This window comes from Haemaphysalis longicornis, unplaced genomic scaffold (genome assembly GCF_048455015.1).
Source record: "Haemaphysalis longicornis isolate Haplotype H1 unplaced genomic scaffold, Haemaphysalis longicornis Haplotype H1 scaffold_4, whole genome shotgun sequence".
In the NCBI taxonomy this organism is placed as follows: Eukaryota; Metazoa; Arthropoda; class Arachnida; order Ixodida; family Ixodidae; genus Haemaphysalis; species Haemaphysalis longicornis.
In genome coordinates, this window is record NW_027526361.1 from 62,333,811 (window position 1) to 62,350,444 (window position 16,634).

A 16,634-nucleotide genomic window follows, 5' to 3' on the forward strand; every position below is an offset into this window, starting at 1 on the left:
AGGAACACACTTTCCGACCCATTTTATAGCGTGGGCTAAACTGGCCGAGGTTGAGCAGTTTCGCGTGGCTCCTGGAGAGCCGTGCTGCGCATGCGCGAGGAGCAGTGACGTCAGACGGCGCACAGAACGTTGCTCGCTGCTCGGCGTCTCTCACGCACACCCCGCGCCCAGCGTGTTCGCCGACCTCCGTTCCCCACGTTGCGGCCCGGTCCACTTGATGATCATGCGACGGGTGGCCGGGTGTGGAACCGATGGCTCGTGCGTCGCAGCAACACTGGCGTGCGCCTGTGGAACCAGCTTAGTTCTGGAGTGATTGGTGATGCTGCGCTGGAGCCGCTTGATAAATATACATGTGTCACATAATGCGCATACCGTGTGTGTGTCATTGCAGCAGCAGTAAGCATGATAATCAAGCTAATTTTAGACAACCAGGAAAGCTAAGAATAACCAGCTGAACCTTAGCTCAGGCTACGCATATCCTGGCATAGGCGAGCTAAGCCACTGCTAATTATTTTCGTCCAACAGGAGTTCTAGAAGCACTGCTATGGGTCCTCTCGATTTTTGTTCCATACAGGCAATAAACTCAAGACGACACGTTGAGAGAGAGAGAGAGAGAGAGAGAGAGAGAGAGAGAGAGAGAGAGAGAGAGAGAGAGAGAGAGAGAGAGAGAGAGAGAGAGAGAGAGAGAGAGAGAGAGAGAGAGGAGAGAGAGAGAAGGAGTAAAGGAAAGGCAGGAATGTTAACCAGGCTACGGCCTAGTATGCTATCCTGCACGGGGGAAAGGGGAACAATGAGGAAAAAGAGGAACACAGAAAAAGAAAGGGACAGGTACGGACAGAGCGTAAAGTGGTATGCCCAGCGGTTGGACACTGTAGACAAAAAGTTCAGTGAGTTCATAGAGGGTGGTGGTCTTTTGTGCTACAGTCGTCTGTGCAAGTCCGTCGTTTTTAGAAAACAGATGAGCGCTTTTGTCGCCTTGCGCGTAGATGACGGAGAAGGCAAGTGGCCGAGGATTTTCGCCTCACAGAACGGGCGCCGAGAGTCTAGCTTCCGTAGAGTTGAAGAGAGTGGGCTTATTTCCGATGAAAAACGTGGACACTCGCATATGACACGTTGATGTGTGAAAAACAAGAAGGCACGCCATGCATGTTAAAACTTGGCGCGACAGCTGCACTTGGGACCCAACTAAGTGTACGCGCTGCCTACCAGCGAAGCACGGTTACACCTCAACCGAACGCTGGTGACAAGAGGCCCGCCGGTAGGCCGCGCTGCGTGGGTCAGCTAGGGTTTGTCAGTTACGCAAAGCTGGCTGCGACTTTTCGCACGTTATTCAGCCGCGAGACAAACCGCCACGCCGCGGGCCATTAATCTCGACAGCTTGTCAAAAGGCGGGGTCAACTGCATCTGCCTGCAGTTCCGTCGCCCTCCTCCTCCGCCCTGGCTCCAATTGCGATTTCGGCAGCTGTACTTCGCTTCACCGCTTCCGTGCAACTTTCGCGTAAGCCGCTTCCAGGGAGGTCGGAAGTGTATTAGCAAGACTTGATGCGATGTGCAACTCAGGAGGGAATAAGGGGAACGCAGACGCAAAGGACGAATTATGAAACCTAAAAGACCGCCAGCGTTAGAGAAATCTGAAAACTGATGCGCGGGAAACTTAAAGAGAGCTTGACAAGCCTTTGCATCACCCTGAGCTGCATGTCTATGCAATGGCGGAAGCGTTACAAAGGCTTTTCGTGAAGGCGCTACGCTGCCCCTCGCTTGGAGGAGAGTGGCATGATGCGACGAGGCGAACTCATAGGGGAATCATGAGTTTACAGCTCAGTAGCATGACCGCGTTCTTTACGGTGTGTTGTTCTACTGAATCTACTCTGACGTGATGACTGCATTGCGGAGCGGGGCGTTCATTCTGGTATTCGCCCCCGTGCGGAGACGCACGCGCAGACGCAAGCATAATTTCAAAAGAAAGATCTTTAGCAGGCAACATGGCAATGCTTCGAAGGTTTAAGGAGAAGGTGGGAGATCTTCGTATTGTTTAATAAACATGGCTAGGCAATGCTGGAAGCGTTTCACGGCATTTCATTGGAGGACGGAATGACGACTTTCGATGAGAGGAACAGGTATTCTCACCCACTCGTAATTAGGTCGAGGAGAGGAATCCCAGTCGAAAATGACAAGAAAAATTCCTGCAGTTTCTCGTATTTTTGCGTGCCGTACTGTCGCCTTGTCGTATTCTTGTGTCGTGATTCTGGCAGCTGGCTATGCCACGACAGCATGATGACTGTCGTAGCGACAGGCAGTTCTGTTGTGACTACACGAATAATTGTCGTTGAGAAAACTGAGTCTGTCGTTACGACATAAACGTGTGTCGTAATAACAGATGACTTTGCCGTAACAACAGGGCTTCTGTTGTCACAACGAAGTTTTTTTGTCGTACGACAGGAATTCTTGGTAGGTTTCTGTGGTATTCCTGTTGTCATTTTAGACTGGGATAAGGACGAGGATTATGATCGTGCTCCTGATGCGAATTACTTCACCCTGCTGTACTCATTAGCTTTAAATGCGTAAGCAGCAACGCGCTCACGAGCCCGCCACTTGTGAGAGATTGCAGCGTTCTCAACCCTCAAAGATATGTTATAAGGATAATGGTCATGATCGCGATGGCTCAAACGGGAGAACGGCGCCCACTCACTCATCTTTATTATCCGGTCACCACTCACATCTATCACGATCCGGCTGCTCGTTCTGCACGTCCCTTAAAGGGGTCCTGAAATACCTTCCGCCGATGCATGGATGTACATGTAACCAAATAAGACAATGTATTAGCAATCTCCTCCCGCAAGAATTTTGTTAAAGCGATGAGTATTAGCTGAGAAATCGTAAATCAAAAACCGCGCATTATCGTCGCGCCGCGTTTCCTCCTCTTTTCAACTGTTGACGGCGCGCGAGCACTCCCTCCCATGATGCTGCGCTAGTCAGCGGTGACGTACTTCCGCATTACGCTCCTCCGACTGCCGTCTGCTACGGGCAAGTTTTGTTGACACCATGAATTCCGCACTCCGCTCAAGGATGGATAAGCGAACGAAAAATCTGGCCGCATGTGTGCGGTGGCCTGGCCTTGCCCTTTCGCGGTGTGCGTTGCTGCCAAGGAGATTAAAAAAAAATTGCGTTAACTTCTCAAGCTGTTGTGCGAAAAAAAAATTGCTTCCTGCAGCCGCAAATGCTGCCCTCAGTGACACCGTATTGCCGCCCTAGGCGCTATTCGTGGTCTCGGCAGCTATAACTTTTGTTGTAAAGGCTACCTCCTTGGTTGCTGCAGTGCAGCACGTGACTTTTAATCGGCGGCGAACTCGCAGCCGCTGGGGAGGATCTTGCGCTCGGTCCCTTTCATGCACCGCGCACTGTTTATCCAAAAAGCGCCGTATCAGATGTGGCCCCGCTGGTGCCGGGTCTTATTTTGCGGTGGTGGTAATTCCAGCCGGCGCCATGTGAAAAAGACATTTTAAACCGATACAGAACCCGTGCACAAAACGCTTCAATCATGTGACCAGTTCAGCTTGGGGCGACGCGTGGTGGAGAGCGGCAACGTTGGCAAAACATGCTCCGGCGCGGCTCTTGAGCTTTCTAGCGCTGGAGCGAGCGCCTTTCTTTGACGATCTGAAGCATCGGTTGCCTTGGCAACAAGGGACAAACCGCCCCAGAAGTCAGTTACGGTTGCGTGATCCCGGTTCAGCTCGGGGCCCCACCTCGCGACATGTGGGCACTGCAGACGTACCACTCACTCTCATTAGGAAGTGTGAGATGCGTTTGGCATTACAGGAGGCGATGGTGTGTGTGTTGTGGACGCCTTTGTTTCGCGATGAAATGCGACGTTGTGCTCTGCGGGTGGGTAGTGCTTCCCATGACCTGGATTATCTTTCTCGAGCGACGTACGACTCAACCTCGCATGGGGTATGTGCAGTGTGCGTGGCTAAAAGCCATCTCGGCTTGCGCGCCAGAGTTAAGTGACTTGCTGTTCGTCCCCGCAAACCGCGCGCGAGGTGAGTGCCGAATTCACGACGGGCAGGAGGAGGCAACCCATCGTCTGTCAATCGCGGTTCAGACTTGCAACGCATGTTGTGACGTTGTGTTCGTTCGAAACGCATCTCTGGATTGTTTTGAAGTGGAAAAAAATGTATCCGTCAAACCCGGGCATACGGCTCAGGGCGTTCTCTGCGATTGCACAAAAGAAGTGCCACGGGGCTTCAACGCTTTCTTTATGGAACGTACTCCGGTAAGAGAATATCCATACCGTGTTATGGCCGTGTTGCATTCAATACGAACGGTTAAGCGTTTGCTTACACTTGTTTCGTTTGTCGTAAAATGACCAAGCACTCCGGCACTACGCTGGCAGATCAGCCGGCGAGTCGACGCTGAGCAGACGACTCATCTCTTTGCCGGAAGTGCGTGAAAAAGCCGCCCAATAGCAGGATGTCTAGCTCATGACGAACATCTGGGAATCGATGATGTAGACATGTGAAGATGGCGGCGTCCAAAAACACGAAGGAAAGGGTGAGAAAAAAGCGACAAACTTTGCAACAAAAGTGTGAGCTTTCCGCTGCGCGTAAAAGAGTAATACTTGGCCCCGATGACCTTGACGACCCAATCTAACGATTGCGCTACTTCATTTAGTGTGCTCAAAATGCCTTTCAGGGCCCCTTTAAGTGATGAGCTGCGTGACCCAGCGCTACTTTCTTTTAAGGAGAAGGGGAGGATAGTGATTCCACTCATCATTTTGTTTCTGGCTTGCGAAAGGAGTGGGTCGTGATGAAGAAGAGATGACGATGGAAACGCTGTGGCGACAGCATGTCCCTGCGCGCGAACACCAACTCAGTGGGATGGGCCAGGGACGACAACAGCTGTAATCAGAAGCTCGGGCCGATTCATCAATCCCCACTGGCTGCGTCAAAATGCCACCAGGACTCTCCAAGCGAGTAGAAGCAATTCTACACCGCATGCGGTTGAATGTCGCATACACGCGCAACTTCCTCCTTAGGATGAAACGAGCTACGTCACCACTCTGCCCATACTGTGATGTGCTAGAAACCCCTTAGCACCTGCTCCGTGAATGGACTCGATTCAGTGCTTAAAGTGTCCCTCGCAGTGTCTTCAGGACTGCCGCTTTCCGTGGACATTAAACTAAAGGACGTTTTAGGACCGTGGGCATGTCCCAATAGTGCTTTAGGGGCTAAAAAAGCTCTGATAGAGCACCTGCAACACACAGGTCTAGACCAGTCGCTGTGAACAACTCGCCGTTTCTGCGCGCATGAAGTTCTTGAAATTCATCGCCATCATCTTCATCACGTCATCAACTGGCGTAGCAAGTTAGGCATCTTAGCGCGGCTAAAATCGCCAGACTTCATTAAAGATCGTTTTCTCTCTCTCTCTCTCTCTCTCTCTCTCTCTCTCTCTCTCTCTCTCTCTCTCTCTCTCTCTCTCTCTCTCTCTCTCTCTCTCTCTCTCTCTCTCTCTCTCTCTCTCTCGAGTAAATTGATCGCTCATTTACCTACAACACGCGTAAGGAGTCTCAGGTGTCTCTCCGAATTTTTCCGGCTAGTAAACTTCTTTTCATTGTAAGACAATGGCGTTTAAGAAGTGTGTAACTAACGCTAAAACTTTTGCTGTCTGTCACGAGAACAAATAATTTACCACGTTCATTTTTTACTTCCCTCACTGCGGGACTTGCCTATTTTTTTAAAGACTTGCCCGCATAGGAATACTAACATGACACGCACTTCTGCGGAACGTGTTTCCATAATGTTCTGCACCCCTACCGTTTCACGGAAGCGGTGAGACTATAGTTCATACCACAAGCTAGATCCAGCACTGTGAGGGCTACATTGTTGTCAACAGTCAACCCCACCGAGGGCGCCTAACTCACCAGGAAGGGACCCCTCAAAGGACATTTTCTTCTCCCCTCTGGGCAGGTGAAACCGCAAGGCCCCAGCGCCTCTTGTCGCTTCCTTCGCGGTGAGTTAGGCGCCCTGAGTGGGCAGACAGTTGACAGCAATGTAGCCTCCACAGTGCTGCACCTAGCTTGTGGTATGAACTATAGAACCGGCTGATAATCCGTGGTGGTATCCCGCCGAATGTCTACGGCGGCGTACCCGGAGTTCCTGCGCAGACGCTCGTGAGGCGGCCTCAGCCGCTGTCAGCGGTGGCAACAGCGGCACACGGAGGCACCAACCTTTCGCTTGGCCCCGCCGAACGCTCGAAGTAATTTATGGCCACACAATGAGGCCGTAAAACAAACCGTGGTGTCGCTCCCGGGGCCCCCTGACTTGGCACTCGGAGTGCGACGCTTGGCGACGCTAAGTGCCCCTTAAACGCTTTCGAGGTTCCGTCTTCTATACACTTGGTGTCAACCGATAAGATAAGGTCGCAAGCAAATAAGAGCGGGGATTCAGGTTGTAATGTGAGCGTAAAACAGGTTGATCAGGCTCGGCTGCCCCGAAAGCGAATACCGTGCTTTACGATTTCGAATAGATACAATGCAATTCGCCGGAAAGTAAACACCGATAACCACAACTGTACTACGATGCAGTAAAGGAGAACTAAAATTGTTACAATACATTATGTATCACAAGGAAACCAATTTTGCTGTTTTTCGAGCGAATCTAACCGTTTTTTGAGATGTTAGGACAAAAAGTTGAGAGAAACACTGTTTAACGGCGTTAAGAAATGAATCTGAAACTACAAAAAAAAAAAAAGTATTCACCGTTAGCTATATACCTCTTCGAAGTAATCTGTAAGATCGTGGGTTATGTTGACATGTGACTGGTGCGTTTGTACACGAGCGAATTCACACAGTTTTCCCCCGAAACCTCTCCTGGCAAGTTTGAGGAGCAGCGTGAAGAGGTACGCTACCTGGCGGCGCTGGCGTTCAAACGCAGAGCTGCCCGCAACGCCAAATGATGTAGACGTTACGTACTACTCTGACATAAGTCACGCCACTAGTCTGTATTCATAGCAATAGCCGTGCGCGAGGAGAAAATTGTGCCTGACAGGTGTCTATTGCACAAAACTAAAGCAACTGCTGATTGCAGAGTGCGGAACAAGGCACGGCAGTTTAAAGTGAACTTGTCCTACGTCAGCATGCACAATCTATCTTCCACCAAGGATGATAGTACAGAATGCGTGCGTACAAAATGACAAAACGACAGTTGTACACAAACGTGTGTTTTTGCCAGCATCGTGGTTTGTATTCCACTGATGCCTGTGATGATGCTGATGAAACGCAGCAAGCTCGCTTGGAGAGCATTGCCAATGAGCATTGCCGCGTGCCTTCTGGGCAGGAGCAAGCCAGAGTGAGCTTTCTGTGCTTGTGGTCACTTTGTCGAGCAGTGAATTCTTTCATCCAGCGTGGCGGTTAGCCTGGCCTATCATAAAACCGACGCAACCCCTTCACATCCGTTTTTCTTCTGAATGTAAGGATATTCGGCGGGTAGGCTGTTTAAACTGCTTATTTGGTTTTCTAGCCAACTGTATAACTTGTGTACACGAGCAAAATTAAGCGTCCGCGCTTGCACAACGCGCAATGACGCGAGCCTCAGTCGTACTCCACTGCTGCGGGGCCGCTCTGCTCTAGTTTCGTCCGAGATGCGGAGAGCGAGAGGAGACGGCGGCATCATCTCGCCAACAGAGAGGTTTTCCTACGGTAAGGGACACAACTGGGAGTGGTGGCCGAAAAAAAGAACGCGCGGGAGGCTTCTTTTTCGCATCGCCGTCGGCGGCTGCCGAGATAAAAGGGCGAAATCTTTCGTCGGCCTCCCGGGAGGCGGCGGCTCGGTCGTGGCGGCGCCGCCGCGCACCACGTGACTCCGCCTCCGGCAGCGCTTTGCGCGCGCCGTTGGAACTCGGAACAACATCGTGCGCCTCGCGAGCACGCGGCAAGCGCATCATCTTCAGCCCTCGTGGGGCGCTCCGTGCTCGCCCGCTGGCTCGCTCGCTCGCTCCGACGTCTCTCCGATCGAGCAGAAACCGCGCGCTCCTTCCTCACCGCTCCGAAGTGACCGGCTCTCGTGAGCAGAGCAACTGACATGAACGGCGCGTTCCACCAGCCCCACGGCCAGCAGCAGCAGCCGGCGCCCGGTGTGGCGGAGGTGCAGGACCCCGCGGCCCTGCGGCGGCCCAAGTGCGCCCGGTGCCGCAACCACGGCTTCCGAATCCCCGTGCGAGGCCACAAGCGGCGCTGCCGCTACAAGGACTGCGTGTGCCCAAAGTGCATGCTCATTGCCGAGCGCCAGCGCGTGATGGCAGCCCAAGTGGCGCTGCGCCGGTCGCAGGCACAGGACGAGGCCCTCGGCCTGCTGCCCATCGCCGTGCCACCTGCGCTGCACGACGCCGCCGGCGCGGACTCGGCCGCGACTCAGGGACACGTTACTTCGACGCGCGTCCAGCATCGCTTGGCCGCTTCGCCGTTGGGAACCGCCGCCTCGCCGACCGCCGCCGTGTTCAGGGCCGCCGCAGCCGCTGCGGCCGCTGCCGCCGCCACTCCACACCGAACAGGTGAGTTTCTCCGACGGGCCTCGGGAAAGTACTACCCACGCTGCCTGTAATACCAAACTCACCTTATTCGTGGCATCTTTATGAGAGAACGCGTGTCGCAACACTTCCCATTCACGGGCTTTGGGACTGTCACGAAGCTGTCACACTGGCCACGAGCATCTTTGTTGAATAAAGTCATCACTGAAGAGGCCACTTTTTTTTTTTTTTTTCATGCACCCGTGAAGGTCTTCCTCGATATTTCAGCGCGGTTTAAACATAACCGTAACTTTTGTTCAGCCAAATCCCAATCTCCGCTTTTTGGCAGCGACCGACCACCAGCGACCGGCCCAAATTTCTTGGTTTTTTTTTTTTGTTGTCTGTTTTCCTTGTGCTGGTGGGGATACCCACAAACTCGCGATGCACAATATTCGCGGGCATCCACACAATTTCCACGTGGAAATATTGGATTCTCTTCTTTTCCCCCCTTGCTCTAAGTCGACCGGTGTAAACGATGCCTCGGAATGTTGTTTCAATAAATCTTGGAGGAGTGCTTTCGGAGTGGTCGCAGTTGCTCAGTGCCATGTTGAGCGATAATTGCGCGGAGTATTCATACAGTGAAACAGCTGACGGGCTACTGTGTGCTGTGAGAACTCAATTGCTGTGCGGTCAGGGCTTGTGATTCCTGTTAAGTTACGCCCTGAAGAAAGGTAACACGACGACGCTGAGTGTGACGAATTCCCGAAATCAGCTGATATTTCAGAAAGGCCGCACCCATTGGGAATTGAGTTTAGCGCACATGTGAAGCTTTTGCAGTAATGTGGCTCGAATCTGGGCTAGATGGTACATGACTGGTGGGGAAGCAGCTCACACTTGAATGCAAACCTATAAATACAGGAGATACCGCTGGTCCTGCGCCGTGTCCTGTTTTTCTCGACTATCTGTTTTCATCCAAGCTCGAGCTGTATGTCCGCACCAAGCTATACGCTTCTGCTGCTGGCACCTTTGAGCTAACCTCTCAACCCGCCCTCTTCCTCAGGCACGGCTCAACGATGACAGGCCGATGGATGCTAGACGGGATAGAAGTTATGATGATAATTATTGGATTTTTATGGCGCAAGGCCGACTAAGGGCATCAGAGCTGGACGATATCCACTTATCTTGATATGGTTTGCTGTAGTTTTGTGCATGTTTGAGTTAGATATAACGCACTATAGTTAGCTATTTTGTGTGTCGTTTAGTGTCAAGATTGTACGCCCTCCCTCTCACTTTTATGTGCGTATGTGTGTGTCGGGGGGGGGGGGGGGGCGTGTCGTATGTGTTGAAGAAAAGGATTGACTGGCGCTGAAAAAAAACTAAGTGCTTACTGATGTTTCTGATGATGAATGGTATCCAAACAGTCGAAACGTCAGTAAACACTGTTAACATCCGCAGACATTGTTTTTTTTTTCATCAGGAGTCAATTCTTTTCCCTATATTCCGCCTAGCTACCCGCGAAGTTGTCCAGTATAACACTTCAACGACAAATGTTGAAGGGGGTACTCTGGGCGATAGATATTTTTGTAGAATCGTGTAGTGACGTGAAAAGTACGTGTTAATAAAAATCGAAAAGAAAACAGAGCCACGGGAAACAGTAAACCTTCCTCTCCGCATTCACGATCGCTGTGCATCGTTGAACACCGGCATATCCAACGAGGATGTCTTAAATTATATCTTTGTTTAGCCAATGTTGGCCTTCGCGGGGAGATTTTTTCGTGAATTGTGCATTTCGTGTATCAAGTTATCAAATTTATCACTCCCTTTGTCTCCGATTCTCCTGTTAGATATGTACAGATTCTAATGCAGCAAATCTGGAATTTTCTGGGTTGCTTCACTCCTAGATTGTTTGTTCTGATGCCTGCGGCGCACCGCTGAAAAAAGAAAAATAACGTGTGAGCATTGTCTATTGTTCCTTTGATACGAACAGAAGGGGTCGAAAGCAGTCAGCGGCGCATCCAGAATTATTCTTTTTTTTTTTTTCCTCAGGCGTTCTCCAACACGTCGAGCATTTATTAGAAGAGAAATTTCATTCCCTGTATACCGTTATACCTTGCTTAAGCAGTGAAAAATTGGGCTATGAGAAGGGGGTGGGGAATAAAAATCTGGTGGCGGCAAAACTAAAAATGTACAGAATAAAAATAAAAATATCACAGCGATAAGCGCAAAAAGTGGTATAATAAACGAGCGATAGAGTACTTTAGGTTATCCCGATTGAACTATTGCAAATCGTTTTTAGGTACGACGCGTCAAGTTTACGCGGTGAAAATCTCCGGTGTTTTGTTCGGAAAGTGGAAAGGGTACGTGCGTTCTCCAACAGCTGTACAGTTCGTCAGCTGTGCCGGTACAACGCAAGGCGCACTCGATAAAGCGCCGATTCCCGGTAATGGGTGTGTATGCGCCTAATTTTTCAAGGGTGTTATTGCAGAAGAGCGCGACAAAATGACATCAATGTTGTAATATACACCGATGTGGCCGATGTGTACGGCTACATGGATTGCAAAATTCGGGGATTATGATAAATTATGGAAGAGCTCACAATTTGTAATACGCAAAAGGGCAGTAATAAAATAGAACTTAGATATATATCAAAGGGATTTTGTCTATAAAAATATCAACTCTAATTCCTTCCTCGAATAAAGTGGTAAGAGTACACGATGTGAAGTACTCGCGGTGGGCGTATTAGTACTGTCACTCATAAACAACCAAGGACAACCAATAACAAAATAAAACTATAAACACGCTCAACGAGTTCGCTCCTCATTATTCTCGTTTACCACGTCTTTTCAAAAGCACAGTTATCCCATTGACGGTAACACTTATCGATGAATGCTTAATTGAATAGTTTATTTATTATTGATTCAGACGGTCTATCCTTAGTGCCTCATTGACGAAAATTGTCAAGTTCACTGGCTGCTTTTGAAAGCTTTGGCCATTCCTTATCGTAAGCGTAAACTACTGAATGCGCACTTTTAGGGGCACTAGGACACGAAGACATACCTTACCGCTGCTGTGAATGCCGTATACTACTGTTGCATCAATCCCGACACTGACGGTGCAGCATCCTCGTATTTGTGCGAAAATGACAAACTTTTTCCTCAGAAAGCCGTCGGGCGCCCAAAATGCGAAAGTGAACTAATGAGTAAGCCGACAAAGAAACCGGCGTTCTTGGTTATGGTGTGCCCAGCCTTCGTTCATTCTTGCTCTGTCTCGAAAGAGCGAGCTAAGTCTGTTAATTCGAAGTAGTTTTGTTTTCTTGGAACCATGTGACCCAGACAATCCGTCTAGCGAGCGATTGTTGATCTTATTACGTAATCCTCTTAACTCTTTTTTGACACCACAGGTGCACCTTCAGATTCGCCTAGGAATGTTCAATATTTCTGCCCCCCGCCCGCTTTCTCTCTGTCTGGTTTCATTCCAGGCAAATTATACGTATGATGACGAAATATTCCACACTTCATAACCACACCAAAGTTTTCATAACTACACCATAGCGAGCGGTGAGCGTGAGCGCGAGTGCAAGTGGTCGCGGCGAGTGGTAAGCCTGAGTCCGAGTGACTCCGAATGACTCCGAGTGGGTGCGAGGGGGAGGGGAGGACGCCTTTATTGTAAACAAGGCGGGCTCTAGGCCTGTGGGAGGAACTGTCTTGAAGGGGGTAAGATGAAGTGGGATTTAGAATTAAAGGTTCTTGGTCTTGTCGTGAGTCTTCTAGATGGAGGTGGAGTCTTCTGGGGCATCGCCATAAGAAGAGAGGAGCGGACCCGTCGTTCTGAACTGCTCAAGCAAGACTGCTTTAAAGTCCCAACAAAAAAAAAATGAAGATGAGTTGGACGCTGCTCAAACCATTACATGGCTAAAAGAAAATCGCTACTGCTTTCGGCACTTGCGAAGCCTGTTACGCGTGGGTGCGCCTTACAGTAAAACGGGAAATTGCAGAGTATAGCCGGTATTCATTGAAAAGTTTAGCTGTCAATTTCTTCGTTTCGCAACACTGAAATGGCCACGAAGATGGCCGAAGCGCCATGTGGCTTGTGTCACTGCGGCCGCACGCCGAAGAAAAATATAACACCGGCGTGCGTCGTCTGCTCCGTTTCAAGCCGATTCTCAACGGTGGTGTCAACAGAGTTGTTATTAATCGCACTTACATTGGAGTCGAGGCATTACTTTGCGTTCGGTGGAGCTAGAGCCTGGAATGTCCAACCGATATCATGCGCTTAGCGGAGCCCGACGTAACCAGTGAAGGCGCACTCACATGGTTGCCTGCATGCATTCCTCGCTATTGAATACAGGCTATACGTGACTGCGGGTTTCCGTGTATCGTAGGCGTTCAGCACCGAGTATGGAGTACAAAAACGTCTTTACTGACGCATATATTATTGGACCCTGGAAACGCGATTGCCTAGATGAGATGAAATCCTCAGCACGGATCGTTCGTTCGAGAGGCTATTTTAGGACGTAAAAACGTCGGCACGCAGCCGTCCTTTCAACAAGGATGAAGCGGTCTGCGTCAGCTGTACCGTCTGGCCGTCGAACACGTGCTACTTCCGATGATTTCAGTGTCATTACACAATTCCGTTGCATGCGCACAAGTGTGTATGGGTGTACTATCGGCCTCAAGTGAAACGCGAACACGAAAAGATGAGCCAGAACGTGCAAAATTGAAAAAGAAAAACTGTTCGTAGAGTTCATATAAGGGCACGCTATAGGTATGTTTGTAAATCCACTTTTCCCAAATTTGTTTTTGTAACGAAGCCACACGTCAGTTTGGCTTGCATGGAAAGAAATCGCGCTATTCGTGTGTGAAGGTTCATATTTTCGTGTTCGCGTTTCATTTGACGCCGATAGTACGTGCGTATGTGTGTATAAGTGTGTGTGTGTGTATGTGCGGGCGGGCGTGTACGTGAGTGTGTGTATCCCACATCATGTACTAAAATAAGTATTCCCAATGCAAGAGCGAATTGTAGCCGCGTATGTTTATGCAGTCATGTTGCTTAGTTATTGCTGTTATGTTCACTGATTACACCTTGAACATAATTCAACCATTTTAGCTTACTTTTATTTAATTTATCTACGGCTGAATTATAGGACTTGTCGTTTAGTGTGACGGGGGACCCCAAGACCTTGAAATTTCATGCACACGGACATTTCTCGTGCATTAAACGCTGGGTTGTATGCCAAAGTGCCATTTGATGTCTGGGTAGCTGCAAGAACACGGCTGTCCGATTTATCTCAACGGTCTGATCAAGTTTAGTCCTATCAATTTAGCTGTGACCTATACACCGTTATCCTGAAAACATTGCCTTTGTTCAAGCAACGTTCGCCACATTCCCGTCACTGTAATAAGCAGCATACATAAGTTCTGCAAAGCCCACATTATCGTCATAGTTTGAAAGAGTGCACCGAAGGGCGATATCACGAGTCTATATCTATAGATAAACAACTGAGGCTTCAGGTAACGGCGGCAGCGGACGTCAAATGCAATAGATTGCGATTATGACATGGAAGTGTGATAACCAGTTCAATCGAACCCTTTTTACACCGCTCCGCACGCCCTTTGCGTTCCGTCTAGCAAGTGTATGGGCCTATCCTTGAACACAGAATCCCGTGAATGTCTTGCTTCTTTTTTATGCGTAAGCACTCTTTGCTAACTACCCTACGAGCTGTTGCTCATGAACAGCCGCGAGCGCACGCGCGCACGTAGAGAGAGAGAGAGAGAGAGAGAGAGAGAGAGAGAGAGAGAGAGAGAGAGAGAGAGAGAGAGAGAGAGAGAGAGAGAGAGAGAGAGAGAGAGAGAGAGAGAGAGAGAGAGAGCGCAAAGTAACCCAATCCCAGAGGTATACCTAAACCTAATCCAGTGCCCTCACGGGGTTAATTTAAAAAAAACTGTGGTTGATTCATATGTCATAGGAATCGGTAGAACACGAAAGTGAAATGTGCAGCGAAATCTGCAGCTGAGCATGATTTGCGGGTCGGCGGCTGTCTTGTGGATGTGTTTCGCGAGCGATGTCCTGCTGGCGCGTCGCTTCGGAAAAGGTCTACTGGCGTCATTTCCGTGACGGATATGACGTCAGTGAAATCTTGGTGTGTCCAGGCATAAAAAACTTTCGTGCTAAAATATAAAACCCGAAAACGAACAACCCTAACTATAACGTACTCTTTAGTACTAAAGGTTGCTTCCCCGCAAGAAGACCCTATGTGCAGGGGTCCGCCCTTTACAGGCCGCTTGCTTCGTTAAACTGGCGTCATTTCTGTGGCGGATATGACGTCATTGAAATCTTCGTGTATCCAGGAATAAAGCACTTTCGTGTTAAAAAGGACGTAAATAACATGCACAATACAAAAACTGAAAACGAACAAAATCGCAAGGTTGTGTCTATTCCAGAGCCGTCATGCAAATAACTAAAAAAAGCCAAAACAAAGTAACGGACGTTGTCTTGATTGACTTGTTCCTTGAATTCCAGCAAGGAAACGTTATGTAGTTGAAACGCGAGAAGCGGCGCAAGAACGCTTACGCATTAGTAGACAATTCTCGGGATTTCTGTAGCTTCTTTGTAGCTGGAGAACTTAGTTTGGAAGGCTCCCATATTTCACTTCCGGTGAAGCTCTACGCTGCCTCCTTATATGTCCGCCGGGCGTGCGAAAGGACGGCTCGTTTCGCTGCCCGTCACCCGCCAGTTATTGTACCGCGGGGTAATGTAATAGATCACCCGCCAGTTATTGTACCCCGGGCTAATGTAATGAGCTATCCCTGTCGCGTGCGTCCCACACAGCTGAATGCACCTCCTCTCATCCTTTTTCTATTACCGGATGACGAATTTAACATTTATTCCCGACATTTTTGCCTCATCCGTACCCACTCTTGTGTAACGACACGTTTAGAGTACCCACACCGCCCATACAGTTAGTGGTGTGCGCTCATCCTTCACACACGGTTTCGCTCTTTTTCTCTGCAAAGTTTTATTACGTCACTTTCATCGATTGGCCTATGCAGTAGCATTTGTGCCTGGCGCTTCTTTTGATCTTTTTTTCTTTTGTCTTCACAGCTTCAGCTGTAAATGATGAATTATGGAGAATTAAAAGGTGCTTCCGCAACAAAGTTTGCAAGTTTAAGCAGCAGTAGTCGATGCCTCAAATGACTGCTGGATTGTTAGCATGAACTCTATACTATGCACAATTCCTTCAGATTTCTCTGACAGCCGAAATTAGATTACAAAACAAGCGGCTCTAACTACATGACCGCGTACAGAAAACTGCATTGGGGGGCAGATGAAAGGAAACGATTGGGAATTTAAAATGAAACCTTTCAGAAAAACACTGCATGAGTTATGGGCATAGCGGTAGTGTATAGGGTGCTCGTTATTCACCCACAACTTCGGGAAAACTGGAGCATTAAACAACAACAAAACAAAATAACTGCTGGCTGTGTATAAAACATGCCTTCGCAAATGAGAATTTCATGTGCTAATTCACCTTAGGGCACGATCAGTAAGAAATGAAATCGAAGCAAGAATGACGGCTGTAGCTTCACTCGAAGGTGAATTCACAATTACGCGTGAACCCACAATTAAAGGTGGACCCACGGATAATTGATACGATGGCATGCCGCCTAACTCAGTACTCTCTTCCGCGTTTCGAAATCCTTTATCAGTGCTTACAGTTACTAGAAAGGGCGCGGCACACGTGAACGTTTATAATCTGCGGAATAGCGCTTTGTATGCGTCACTCCACCCCCCCCACCCCCTCTCCTCCCCTGTCGAAAAAAAAAAAGAATTAGCATGGTGAAATATCTCTACACAAGACATGATTACACAATGGCCACATGGAATGTAGAAGCAGGGAGAACGTTTTATCTACTTTGGACCTTTTGTCACTCGTTCTCTGAATCATGTTTGTTTTAGTGATGCTGATGCTCGGGTAATCGCTTCCGCACTCTCTTCTTCGTTACAAAGGGAGTAAATGAGAGATAGGCGAGCGCAACCTTGGCCCGATAAACAAATTCCGGTATCAAATGAGGTGATTTCGCTTTTGTCTGTTATCATGGACCCGAGTAAAAGCGTGGCGACGAAGCATAATTTCT

At 49.1% G+C, this 16,634-nt stretch overlaps 1 protein-coding gene across 1 annotated transcript in view; it reads left to right on the forward strand.

The window, feature by feature from the left end:
• Window positions 1–7,834: 7,834 nt before the first annotated feature.
• Window positions 7,835–16,634, forward strand: part of LOC144178834 (uncharacterized) — a 172,692-nt gene continuing 163,892 nt past the window's right edge. Inside the window, exon 1 of the mRNA XM_077706964.1 lies at window positions 7,835–8,544. Coding sequence (XP_077563090.1) covers window positions 8,076–8,544 — 469 coding nt within the window. The 5' untranslated portion in view covers window positions 7,835–8,075. The remainder of the gene's footprint in view (window positions 8,545–16,634) is intronic.